General features: G+C 37.4%; 1 protein-coding gene across 1 annotated transcript in view; it reads right to left on the reverse strand.

Moving 5' to 3' along the window:
- TOP1 (DNA topoisomerase I) overlaps positions 1-14,276 on the reverse strand; it is a 99,887-nt gene that overhangs the window by 54,554 nt on the left and 31,057 nt on the right. Inside the window, exon 3 of the mRNA XM_031954018.1 lies at positions 1,646-1,748. Within this exon, the coding sequence (XP_031809878.1) occupies positions 1,646-1,748 (103 nt within the window). The remainder of the gene's footprint in view (positions 1-1,645; positions 1,749-14,276) is intronic.

Raw genomic sequence — 14,276 nt, forward strand, 5'->3', positions numbered from 1 at the left:
TCTTTGGTAGTCAAAGAGAATAAACTAGATACCCAGAGGCTTGAGGTACAGAAATCAACTAGAAAACTATTACAGTAGTCCTAGTGTGAAATGATGAAGGCCACCACCAGGGTGGTTTCTATGTAAGTAGAGAGAAGGAAACTTGTATGAAAGATGTTGTAAAGGTAGAAATGACAAGGATTAGAAAACAGTTTGGATAGATAACATGCAGTAAATGTAAATGAGGCTGAGGAAGACACCAAAGTGATGAACTTTGGTAACTGAGTGGAAGATGGTACCCTTGAGAGTAATTTAGGAGAGGAAAAGAATTTTGGGGAAAAGACCATTAATGAGCTCTGTTTTAGATATGTTGAAACTGACATGCCTAAGGGATGTACAAAAAGTAACTGGTGAGTCAAGAGTGGAACTTAAGAGAAAAGTTAGGATTGGATATATAGATCAGGGAATTATCCACACAGGGATAACTCATGGGAGCTGATGTGGTTGCTAAGTGAAATAATATAAAGGGAAAAGAGAAGAAGGTCCAGAATAGACTGTTGGACACTCATGGTTAGTGGGTGGGGTCTGGATAAAAATATACTGTAAAGGAGATAGAGGAGAATATATAGAGAGAGGAAGGAATAATGTTATTAAAACCTAAAGAGAAAGATTATCAAGGAGAAGAATATAATCAACAGAGCTAAAGTCATTAGATAGGTCAAGAAGAGGAGTAAAGATCACTGGGTTTTCTTTTCATTAAGTTTTTAAATCCAATTTTAAAAGCATCAATCTCTCTTTCTGACAACTAGACCTTTACCCTGGAGCAGTTCTATTTCAGATCTTATCTCATGTAACAAATAAAAGCATCAATTCCTTGAGAACACAGGGAAGCCACCCCAAAGTAAAACTATTCTTGCCCTCAAGACATCTCCATCACATTAAAGTAAATCTGGAAGATTTTAAGAGAGGGAAAGCAATTCTTCACTGCTCAAGGAATTTACTAAGCGTCTCAAGTGAAAAACAGTGCCAAAGCAGAGACTGGAGCTCGTCTCTAGCTGGTCTAATGTCTTCGTATTACCAATTCCAAAGTTCCACTTGAGCTTTGGAATTGATCTCAATTTCCCTATCAATCTGTCAAATGGTACTTAGACTAAGCAATATCTTTTTTGATGTTTAATTCCCTCTATTCTGGAGTATGCAAGGCCAGGAAAGATCCAATTTCTCCATGGTCCCAAATCAAATGACATTTCAAAGGCAAAATATTCAGAGTTCCTGGAAGACCAGTTAGATCTGTTGTTTTCAAGAAGTGTTCGTTTTGATTGTAACAATGAATGCACGTTTCTTTCTTTGAGAAAGGTAAAGACTTCATAGCATATCAAGGAAAATGACATCATAAGCAATGGTTTGGTAGTTAGATAAGAATAACTGCTATTCCAAGTAGTCAGTCAAAGCATTTACTGAAGGTTTACTATGTGTCTACAAAACTGAATTCTTATCATGGTCACCTTAACCATCCTCTGCAGAATAAAGGGATAGATGAGAATGAAGCATATCTCTGCTTAGTTTTAAATCCACACTACCTAAAATTCTCTTGAAATTAGCTCTCATGTGAGCTAAGATCTTTTCAATTATCTAAATAGTGATGCGCTGACAAAGATACTCTTACCTATTACTGTGCTTGGACTTTTCCCGGTCTTTTTCCTTGTCCTTCTTGTGCTCTTTGTGTCGGTGTTCACGATCTTTGTGTTTATCTTTGTGTTTGTGAGAATCTGCAAGCAGAGGAGATGAGTCAGTCAAAGGAAGTCATTAGCTCTGGCCTGCTTGCCTGCCTTATACTGGCTGGATTGTTACCCAGTACAGCTTAAGAATCACAAAGACAGATTAAGTTTGCCTGTTGATGTTTATGCATAATTTCCCAAGAAGTTCAACAAGGCATGGGCTTGTTTTATCTGTAGCATGCAACTTACATGTAGGGCAAGAAGAAAACCTCTAAAGGATATGAGATTGCTCCTCTACTCTTCTTGTATACTTAGCTTATTTTGTTATAACTGAATCCAGTCATTAAAAATCAAAAGGAAAACCATTTAATGACAGGTGGCTCAGCTACATGTCTTTAGAGAAATTCAGATCTCTGGGGCTACCTACTTTCCCCTAAATCAGATAAGTAAGTTTTACTCAAAAATGTCTTAGTGTTTGTCTTTGTTAAAAAAGGTTCAATTTGGGGGTGTCATTATCATATGTAAGCAGAAATGCCTGGGATAGCTAAAAACAACCCAAAAGACATCACTAAAAAACTTAAAATGAAAATAAAAGCCAAAAAGCAATTATTGAGGAAAAGGTAGGAAATACATGAGGGACAAAAACAATGACACACTTGTTAATGCAGGGAGAGGTGAAGCAATGCTTGCTCCAGCACTTACTGTGCAGCTTTTAAGTCCTGTGCTGACTTGCCATCAGAATGGATGGCACCAGACAGTTTGCAACCCAAGATTTAAAGACAGAGAAGGCTACGTTTAATCCACACAATTGCAGATCAACAATTTATTAAGCACTTTCAATGAATAAGGCAGGTTGATAGAAGAAAAAAACTCAAAGAAGGTGAAACAGTTCCACATCTACAAAGGTGAAGTTTGCATTCAAAAGAGGTGGAGACAAAAGCAAAATACTAAGCTTTTTATTTGTTTTTCAAGAAAGGGAAAGTGCTAAGTGACCGGATTAATCCAAAGCAACAAAGTATTTACTAAACTCTAGCTAAATTTAAGATACAAAGCTGGGTTCCAGAGACAAACATAAGATAAAAAATTTGTGAACTTAGATCCTCTACAAAGGGAAAATGTTTAAAGGTCTTTAAACATTTAAACAGGTAAGCAGCTACATGATTATCTGAAGAAGGTTCTCAAGGTAAGAGTTTGTGGAAGATGTGGTGCCTGGGCAAAGAATATCTAAGACAGGAGGTGGAATGTATTATCTGAGAAACAGCAAATAGGAAAGCTTGGCTAGAATATAAATTGTATGAAATAACATGAGTAATGGGATATAATCCTGGAAAAGTAAATTGTCAGTATTAGAGAAAACCTGAAAAGAAATCATGAAGTGACACAGTGGAGTGCAGAATTTATACAATGACTACAATGATGTAAAGAAAAACAAGTCTGAAAGACTTAATTAAATTAAGTTATCTACATAATGACTAAACACGCTATCAAAATACTGTTAATAAAGCATGCTTCCCATTTCTAGGCATGGTGGTGATAGACCAGAGATGCCAAGTGAGATGTACTTTTTCAGGCATGGCCAAAATGCAAACTTATTTTCTTTCTCTACACTTATTTGTTAAAAGGGAAAGTTTCTCAGAGGTGAATGTTAGTGGTTAATGACAGTAATACAAAAACAAAAACAAATCCCCCCAAAAACCACAACCCAGGTCAATAAAAATACTCAGAAAAAAGGCCAAGAAGAGGACCCAAAAGGTAACTTTGTTAGTACCTTATAAAATTTAATGCACATGTTTTAAGGACAGTGGCTGACGGACAGGGGAAAGAAATTGTGAACCCAGTTAGGAAATTGATGCAAGAGCCCAGGTAAAAGGGTTAAAGGCTGAAATAGGTTAATGGCTGTATGAACAGAAAGCAAATAAATTTGAGCTATGTTGCGGGGATGGATTGCATATAGGGAGAAAATTGAGGATGCAAGATCAATGGTGGTGCCTTCAAAAAAAAAAGGGGGGGTGGTGGTGGTGTTAAGGGGGTAGGAGATGTGAAAGGGTTTGAGCTGTGGGACCATCCAAAAGTTTGGATCTATGACTGATCCAACAACAAAAGCCATCTAACAAATCCAACCCTCTCATTTTAGAGATGAGAACCTTGGGTCTCTTTCTGAGACACAGATAAATATGAATTAGAAGTGGGATTTGAACAAGGTTCAAAAAGCAATTGGCTAAAGTGGGACTAGAGATAGAGTTAGGTCTGAGAGTCATTTACATAGAGATAATCATGGGAGCTGATGAGATCACCAAGAGAGAAAGCACAAAGATAGTAGAGAGGTATGTCCAGGACAGACTTGGGAGAAATTAGAAGAAACAGAGATGATAATCAGCCAAAATTCCTGGAAAGGAGCCAATTGGTAGGAGGGGATCTCAACAGCAATGTCAAGAAAAATCAAGGAAAGAGTATCTAGGAAGAAAAGAAGGTCAAGAATGTCAAATAAGGCAGGTATGTGCCAAGCACTGAGAAAATACCAATGGTTTTACTATGAGAGCTTTGATAGTCTTGAGAAGAGCAGTTTCATTTGAATGAATGAAAAACCAGACTGCAAAGGACTGAGAAAGAGAGGGAGAAGAGGTAGTGAAGGCAACAGATATAAATGATTTCTGCTGTTTCACTGTAAAGGTGAAGAAAGGTATCAGATGAAAGCACAAGGGAATAGCAGGATTCAGTCAAGGTTTTTTAAGATGGTGGAGACCTGGGCAAGTTTGCAACAAACAGTAAAAAGGACCATTAGACAAGGATAAATGAAAGATTTGGGGTGGATAGAAGGGGCAAGCTTTTACTTCTAGAGAGATAGAGAGAAAATCAAAGACACATAAGTAGAAAGACAATCTCTTTGGAAACTATTGTTTGTCTTTCATTCTTAAAGAGGCCCATGACATCAGGGAAGTTATGCCATGACATGCAAGTGAATTGGATTTGTGCAAGGGGATGCTATGCAAGGTCTCCTGCCTCATTCTCCCATCTGGGTCCAGTGGCAGGATATAGACCAGGGAGACTGGAGATGGCTCTGGATGCAATGGGAATCCTCAGCCTTTTTAAGCTAAAGTCTTCAACAGGTCTCAGGTTGACTAAGGCTGCACCCATTCAGTGATTATGGCTAGGTAGAGATTAAGGTAAAGGAATGGCCTCTTTCATCTGTCCAAAAAAACAACAAAAAACATTAAATAAATCTGGAAGGGGAAGACTCAGAGCAAAGGAGGAGAGAATGAGGAATGAATGCATTTTAAGGTATGGGATTATGGGACGAGATGGCACTCCTCTGATGGTAGTGGTAGTGTAAGAAATAAGAGAAGGTTTAGATCAACCAGAGTAATAGGATAGATTGGTGGAGCTGTGAGTTGAGGATATATATCAAATTTTTAGTGACTTCAGTTGGCGCAGTTATGTGAATCTGGTTATCTGAGGTTTAGCATCTGGAGTATAGAAGCAAAGGCAGAAAGACAGAGAAATTGGGAGTTTATCAAGATACAGGCAGCAACAGAACAAGAGAGAAAGGAATTTGAGAACAGCAGGCAACATATGGTTGAATATACACTGCATGGCTGACAAGAGGATCAAAACTATAAAGGAAGAAATGATGGCGTGGGAACAAAAAGAAAAGACCATATTGAGCATATGAGACACTATAACAATAACAGCTAGTACAGCAAGCTAGGTGGTTTAGCACTGGTATACTGTCAGTCCTTGTGAGGGGGGACCATCTTTCACATCTTTTTGTATTCCTAGTACTTGATACAATGCCTAACACATAGGGGGTTTTTAATAAATATCTATTGTTTAACTGACTTATGGGGACAGAGATAGAAGGAACTGAGTTCAAAATCTACCCCAGGTATGAGATGCTAGGCCAGTTCCTTTGCTTCAATCAGCCTATTTCCTAATCTGCAAAATAGGGATAATAATAGCAACTACCTCCCAGGGCTTCAAACAATAAACATATGTAAAGTGCTACATAAATACTAGCTATTATTCTAAAATACTTAGAAAAATAATAGCATTTACATAGTGCTTTAAGGCATTGTAAATGTAAAGAATTTTACAATTATTTCATTTGATTCTCGAGATAAACCTGGGTAAGTGGGATTAGTATTATTCTCACTTTATAGAAGAGTAAACTGAGGCTGAATGAGGTTATATAACTTGCTCAAGGTCACATGACCAAAAAATAAAGAACAGGTTTTAAAAAAATTCAAAAACTGATGAGAAATGGAAGAAGGTGAGAAAGCTTGTGATCAGAGGTTATGAATTTTTTATGGACAAAATAGTATATGGAGACAAATTGAAGGTAAAGGACAAGGAAGCTGAAGAGATTAATGAACTGTAAGGCCAGGATGCTTGAGGAGACATCAACTCATCTATCTGAAGTTGCCAAGCAAAAGGGTAAATACTGGTGTAAAGAAGACTGCTGAACTCCTTGAAAAAGGAGGGAAAATCCTTTTGTAGCTAATAGCAGCTAATAGCAATAGCACCATAGCTAATAACTCCTTTTTCAAGGAGTTTTGTAGCTAATAGCAGATGAATGAAGTGAATGAACATCAAAGGAGGAAATTGGATGAGTGGTGAGAGCAAGTCACAGAAAAGTATATATAAAGAGTAGGTCTATTCTTCTTCCTGGCCCAGAGAGATAGAAGAAAGGAGATGAGAGAGCTAAGAACATAGAGTTTTCTGAGGGAGCCAGGATTCTAATGAGAGCAAGTAGACAGAAAGAGTGAGAAGAGACCTAAGATAGAAGGAGATTTGTTAATAATGGAACAGGGAAAATACAAAGAGGGCAAAATAGAGCAGAGATTCAGGAAGTATTAACACTTAAGCAGATGGGTATGAAACAAGTGGGAAGCAGTAACAAGTAAGAAAAAGGGATTTTTTTTGCCTAGGTATATGGCAACTCTGTGGGGAAGCAATCTGAATGAAATCTGGGGAAAACCAGATCATGGGGGAAGACTTTAAATGTCAGGAAGGAAACAGTATTTTAATACCTACTCTTGCCAGGTATTTTAAATACCTTAAAGTGCTTTAAAATATATCTCATTTTACCATTACACACCTCTCAGATTGGCTAACATGACAGGAAAAGATAATAACAAATGTTAGAGGGGATGTGAGAAAACTGGGACACTGATACATTGTTGGTGGAATTGTGAACAGATCTAGGTATTCTGGAGAGCAGTTTGGAACTATACTCAAAAAGTTATTAAGATCTCTTTGGGATATAAGCCCAGTAGTAACACTGCTGGGTTTGACAATGAGAGGATTCAAACCAGTTACATTTGTTCAGTAATGAGAGCCATTTACACCCAGAGAGAGAACGGTGGGAATAAAGTATGGACCATAACATAGCATTCTCACTCTGTTACTTGCTTGCATTTTGTTTTCTTTCTCAATTTTTCTTTTCCTTCCTTTTTGATCTGATTTTTCTTGTGCAGCAAGATAATTCTTTCCAATTGTTGAAAATTATTTTTTGCATATACTTTGAAAGTAAAAAGCTCTTATTAAAAAAAGTGTCCTTATTGAGACCATTACTGCCCCTTCCACAGTGCCTTGCACTTATCAGATGTTCAATAAATGTTTGTTAAACAAAAGACTTTTTAGTCAAAACTTTTCTTACCAACTAAGTGCTTTTTTATATGGTCTTGATTTGAAATAGATTGATAAAAATGCCACCCAGTGCAGCAATGAGCAATGCAGGGTGCAGGGATTTTTAATAATGCATTTTTCAACTTTGATTCTAGGTAAGTAACAAGCCAGAAGGTCCTACACAGTATGGCCACCAATCCAATATATGGAAAAGGTGATTTGGGAGAGCAAGATAAATGTAGCATATGTAGCATACCTTCTCGCCATCATAACATCAGTTAACAATCAGAGGATGGCCCATGCTTCTAGGGAGGCCTAGCCCTCTGGTGACCCCAAATAAAGCTTGTCATCAGAGCCAGAGCAAATCAAGTACCACAGTTTAAATGTTTGGCCTTGATTGTGGGTTGGATCCAAAATGCAGGCCACATCACTCCGTCATGCTCGAACACAAGGATTACAGTGAAGCAGGGACACACTATTAAGATATTGCCAAGCTTTTAAGAAGATTAATCTGACAAATGATAGCTTAATTATAGGGGAAAAGTGCGCTAAGTAACTAAAAAGCATTAGATTCAAAATGAAAAGGAAGCTAAAGGTATGACAGTAGATAAACTCCAAGTATGTTTGAAATATCCAGTACTGCAATGAAAAATTATTTTGAAATTTCTCATAACATCAAGAGTTTCTGGGGTACAGTTCTATTTTTTCCTTTCTCTCCCTATAGAACGACTGTTCTGAATATGCAGAATCACATTCTTCAATAGGTCCCTTACTAAGAATGCATTGATAAACAGTTTTTGGGGTTTTTTTGCATTTGATTAGCTCTATTGGCATTAAACTATCAAGATACCGAGTATAAACCTCAAATTCATTTATAAAAAACACACACTTTTAAGTAACTACTATCAATAGGTCCAGTGTCCTGTACTAGGAGAGATAAAAAGACGAGTGGCAGATTTACTACTATCATGGAGTTATACCATTTAATATGAGAAAAATGAATGAAATACAAATAGCATGTGATTCCTCAGAGCATTCAATGAAGTTCTCTTAGGCCAGTTCATTATGTTTCTTAATAGTTCACTTGACTTCTATGGACTTCAGTTCTTTCATCTATAAAGTAAAGGGGTTGGGACTAAGCCAACTAAAGATCTTTTAATTTTAAGTCCCATGAGCCTATGGATTGACATATTTATCAAAAAGATGACACAAAATAGGAATAACTGAAGTGGTGGACAACTGAATAGAGAAACTAACAACATCAAATTGAACAGGAATACATATAAAACACATTTAAAAACATTCCTTGTAAAGTACATATTTATCCCTTAGTGAAATTTATTTAGCAAATTACTAAAATGCACTGGAAGCAACTGCAATCTTTAAAAATTAGTCATTTTCCTCCAGGTATTTTTAAAATACATCATTATATTCAATTTCGTTGGTTAAGAGAAATGATTAGAAATAAAAAGCTCTAAACCATGGCACTTTAGATCACTAAGAAATCCAGCTGACAAATAGGTTATGGCAATAAACTTCTCATTTTTTAAGCATTCAGAAATTGCGGATGAAGCCAATGTAGCCTCTGATAAAGCAGCAGGGTCAAAAATGCAATCATGAAAATAACTATTTACCTATGCACCTAAGGTGAATAATATTTTGTGTTAAAGAGCAGAAAAGCTTGTTGATTTCTATTCACTGCAATACTATGACAATTCCAAAAGGATGAAAGAGTAGAAAATGCTTTTTTGAGGGTGAGGGTTGGCAGTTGCAACAAAGCACTCAAGGGAAATAGACCTAGGTTCAATAAGTAGACTAAGTAAACTAGTCATTGATTACTAAGTGAATAAAACTGAAGAGAAGGGAAGTAGAGTACCTTTCATTTTGGGGAAGGGCACTTTTTAAAAAATTTTATATTACAAAAATGCAACGAGAAGGTAGAAAAGATAAAGAGAAATCAATCCTAAGGACCTTGTCTCAAAGGAGGTTGGGAGGAAGAGAGGGAGGGAGGAAAGGAGAGAAGAGAGAACAGGAAGGGAGAGAAGGGGGAAGAGGAAGGGAGAGAAGGGGGAAGAGGAAGGGAGAGAAGGGGGAAGAGGAAGGGAGAGAAGGGGGAAGAGGAAGGGAGAGAAGGGGGAAGAGGAAGGGAGAGAAGGGGGAAGGGAAAGGGAGGGAAGAAAAGAAAAAGAATGAAAGAAAAGGAGAGGAGGAAGGAAGAAAGGAAGAAAGACATCAACATGAGCTGCATAATTATCCACTTAAACAGATTTAGAACTAGTTGAATGGTTGGACTCCAAAAGTAAGGCATTAATAGTCTGACACCAATTTGGAAGATGATATATTTTGTGCAGTGCCTCAGAGATGTCGGACTGTGTTGCATTTTATTCATGTCTGGCTAAAGGCATAGTGGACATAACTTATCAAGTTTTCAGATAACAGAAAGCAAGGAGAGATAACTAATAAAGTGGATGACAATCCAGAACCAAAAAGATCTTGACAATCTACAATGTGGGCCAAGTCTAATAGCATATGTAATGGGAATATATATCAAGGCTTACACTGGGGCACAAAAAAGTCAACTGCAGAGGACAAGATAGGGGAGATGAGGTTAGAAAGCAGTTTATCTAAAAAAGATCTGGGGATGGGAGATTAGTGGACTATAACCTCAATGAATCAATATCTCCCCAAACCTAACACAATTAGGATTCATTAAGAGAGGGATAATATACAGGCCAGAGAGTGGCAAGAGTCCCACACTGCTCTATCCTTCCTTGTCAGATCATATCATGAATGTTGGGTTAGGGACAACACTGATAAACTGGAGAATGTCCACCCAGAAAGGCACCCAGGGCAGGGAAGGGCCATGAACATCACAAGACTTAGAGGGAACATGATATATCTGTCAGTAAGGGCTGTATTTGAAAGGCTGATATATGAAAAAGGGATTAGATCTGTTCTGTTTGGTCCCAGAGGACAGAATTGGGAACGATGAGGAGAAGCTTGAAAGAGATTTAGATTTGAGAAACTTCCTAACAGTTAGTACTCGAAAAGTAGAATAAGCTGTCTTAGGAGGCAGTAGGTTCCTCCTCACTGCAAGTCCGTAAGTAAAGGATAAAAAACTTGCCAAGTCAGTTACAGAGGGGGTTTCTTGAAGCAGTTAGTCTATGTCTCAGATCTCTTCCAATTCAGATTATGGGATTCTGAAATTATCCTTTGAAGAGGTGTCATATACATGCATGGTGACAGAAATATATATTACATATGTGTGTATATATAGGTAGCTAGACACATACATATGCATATATAGAAATATTATCTCAGAGTATGACTCTGATGGACGATTCTCAAAAGATGTGAATCCTGTAATAGTCTATATCTGTTTTTATTCTTGAGAATCTCAAGCTAAATATGAAATGAATGACTTCTCAACTACAATCAATGAATGGGATTTTAAAAAAGGTTATATTTAGAACTGTGTGACCTTTTAAAAAATGCAGCACGGATTTTTCCAAAGATGAATGTGTCTATATTAAACCAATAGATTGGTGCCAGCACCTTGGCTTCTTACCCTGGAAAATATTTCTGCCTCCCTGCCCAACTACTACAATTCAGCGGATCTCTTTTATAAAAATTTTGGAAAGGAAGTCCTAAAGGTTCTACAGCAATTTTCTTTTGGTTTCCAAATGAAAGGTGGCATGCTGGCTTTATCTGATGGTACATCAGGGAACTGGTGTAAGCTCCCTTGACACTTCATGCTTGCTGGCTAAGCTGCTGCTTTACTAAGTCCCTGTGTTGTGACCTACAAGCCACCATCGCAAAACTGTCAGAAGAGATGATAGAGGCAGAAACAAATGTTAGTACTATCCTTCAACCTGAGGAAATTGGAGGCAAATAACAAAATACTCCATTCCAGATTTACTACAGAAATACTCTTTCTAAATGCACAACTTTTACCATTATCCATTATAGAAAAATGGAGAAGAATATAATAAATTTGAATCGAGGAGGCAAGCCTTATCTTAGGTGACTATTCCAATTCATCAAAACTGTAGTTACTTTGAATTCATTGAACTTCTTGCCTAGGAAGAGGGAGATGGGTATTTGGAAAGGCTATGTGAGAGCTGCCTAGTGAAGAGAGCTAAAACAAGATTTCTGTACATTCTAAACACAGTTCCAACACCTGTTGCTAATAATGACAAAAGTATTTTTCATATACCATCATCTCTTTTGATCTTCACCACAAACTTTTGACTACAAGAATTATTAATTCCCATTTTACAGATGAAGAACTGAGGTTCAGTATGGTTAAATAACCTACCCATGATGTCACTGCAAAGATGACAGAGGCAGGATCTGAGGCCAGGTCTCTCCTGACCCCACGTTGAGCATAAATTTTACCTCTTACCAGAGTCTATTTCAATCTTCATTTGTATGGAATGGTACTTGAAAGACAAAAAGAATTGCCGATAAATCCCACTTTTCCCCACTTTTATAGTGCATATCCCCCTCTCCCCTTTTGTCCCTCACCTTGCTCCTAGGTCACTTCAAGGATCTGAACCTTCACTGAGAATTATTAAAAAATAAATTCCAGCCTCTCAAGGAGAACAACATCTCCAGCCCTTAAAGTTCCAATGGGTCTTGTAACGGAGAGAGCCATTTGGACCCAGGGAAAACTACAGGGACTGAGTATGGATCACAACATAGTATTTTCACTTTATTTTGTTGTCGTTTCCTTACATTTTGTTTTCTTTCTCTCATTTTTTCCTTTTTTGATCTGATTTTTCTTGTGCAGCATGATAATTGTGGAAATATAGAAGACTTGCACATGTTTAACATATATTGAATTACTTGCCATCTAGAGGAAGTAGGGGAAAGGGAAGGAGAAAAAAAATTGGAACACAAGGTTTTGCCATAGTCAATGTTTTAAATTATGCATGTTTTGAAAAGAAAAAAAATTTATCAAAAAAAATTTTAAATGTGCCTTTAAGGACACATTAAAGATATCACATATTATAGTTTCCCCAACACTGTATTTTGCTTCATACAGCCTGTTGACTTTTAGTCCTAGATTTTTTAGTAGTCAAAAGACAGCTAACTTAAGTACAAACTCCCACCATTTTTTTTTCCTATCTGCATAACTTAAACAAGCCATGCACCTAGTCAATCATACAAGTCAACCTCCTCTCCTGATTGGGCAGCCATTAGACGAACTTCCTAATAACTGGCAAAAATGGTAGATTTGGTTCTTGCCTAGAGGGTCATTCTGGAACCTCAGATATAAACAGGTGCTCAAATAACAGAGCAATATTTCTATTGGATTACATTTGTTTTTTAAAGTCAATCAATTATGGCTTCCAAAAGAAATATTAGATTCAATTGAGTATCTCAAGGCCTATATAAATATCAGCTATTAAGAAAAGCAGAGTGAAATATAGTAGAGAAATGGAAAGCCAGAGTTTACATTGCACATAAGACAAAACTTCTGTGATTCATTTCATCTGTGAGCCTCAATTTCTCTCAATTTCCTTACTAGCAAAATGAGCTGTGTAATTCCTACTTCATCAGGCTGTTGGCTCAGAAGAGATCCTATGCATAAAGTTCTATGCAAATTTTTTAAGTATTAAGTAAATGCCAGCAAATAGAATTCTCTGTCAAAGTGAAAAGAGAAATACAGAAAACAGTTGGAGTAAATCATTTATTAACAAAATTTAGATCACCTGCCCTGAACACCAATTCAGCTGCTGTAACTTTAGAAACCAAATGCAACATCAATCTTAAAAGGCCTAAGATCAATTTGATTTAAAGTACAAGGTGAAAGGGGCTAAAGTACAAGGTGAAAGGGGCTAAAGTACAAGGTGAAAGGGGCTAAAGTACAAGGTGAAAGGGGCTAAAGTACAAGGTGAAAGGGGCTAAAGTACAAGGTGAAAGGGGCTAAAGAACAAGGTGAAAAGCAGAGAGGGCCATCTCCAGTCATCCTGATCTATATCTGGCTACTGGACCCTGATGGCTCTGGAGAGGAAAGTGAGGCAGAGAATCCTGCAATATAACAAATTGAAATGTGTCTATTCCTGAAACTAAGAGTATTATTGGAAAGTAGTGTGTAGCTCTATAAGCCACTCAATGGCTTCCCTTCTGCATTAGAAAATGCTAGCAATCATCCTAATAATAATCATACTAGTGAAAGACAACTCAATTATCATGTATAGTGTTCAGAGCACTTTCTTCACAATAATTCTAGGAGATGGACTTCAAATATCACTACCTCCATTTTACAGATGGGGAAACAAGATCAGCGGTGGTTAGATGTTTTGCCCAGGATTATATATCTAGCATCAAAGCTGGACTTCAAGACAAAGAAACAATTTTAGAACTGGAAGAGACATCAAAGATTGTCTAGTCCAAACCCATCATTTCACAGGTGAAAGAAACTATAGAAAAAGAAATGTAAAGCAATGTGCCAAAGGTAAAAAGGAAATGTGGAAAATTAAAATTCAAACTGAGGTCTTCTGACTCCAGTTTGGGTACTTTTTTTTCTATTCCTCTATTGTCCTATGTATGGCACTTGGAACACTGGAAGAACATTAATTACTGAGCAAGAAGGGATTGAATGCCTTTAGGCTTTTTTCTTTTCTAACTTAACTTAATATGGGGCTCACGGCCTGACCAGTCTACATGCAAAATCATCACCCATTTTCACTCGGTAAAACATACATTGTCCTCTGACCCAAATACTATCTCCCCTTGCTGATTGTATGGCAAATGGCATGGTACTGTTATAGCAGCTGAACCTAGAGAAAGGCTGATAGGCGCTTGGGGCAAGTTCAGAGCCAGGCCGTCACCATGGAGATTCATTCAGAGGGAACCAAAGGCAAGACTGCCAAAAGGGGAACTCCAGGAAACTAGGGAAACTCAAGGCAGGATACCAGCCATGGAGGAATCAGCAATAGGAAGTAA

The sequence above is a fragment of the Sarcophilus harrisii genome, chromosome 2, assembly GCF_902635505.1.
Source record: "Sarcophilus harrisii chromosome 2, mSarHar1.11, whole genome shotgun sequence".
In the NCBI taxonomy this organism is placed as follows: Eukaryota; Metazoa; Chordata; class Mammalia; order Dasyuromorphia; family Dasyuridae; genus Sarcophilus; species Sarcophilus harrisii.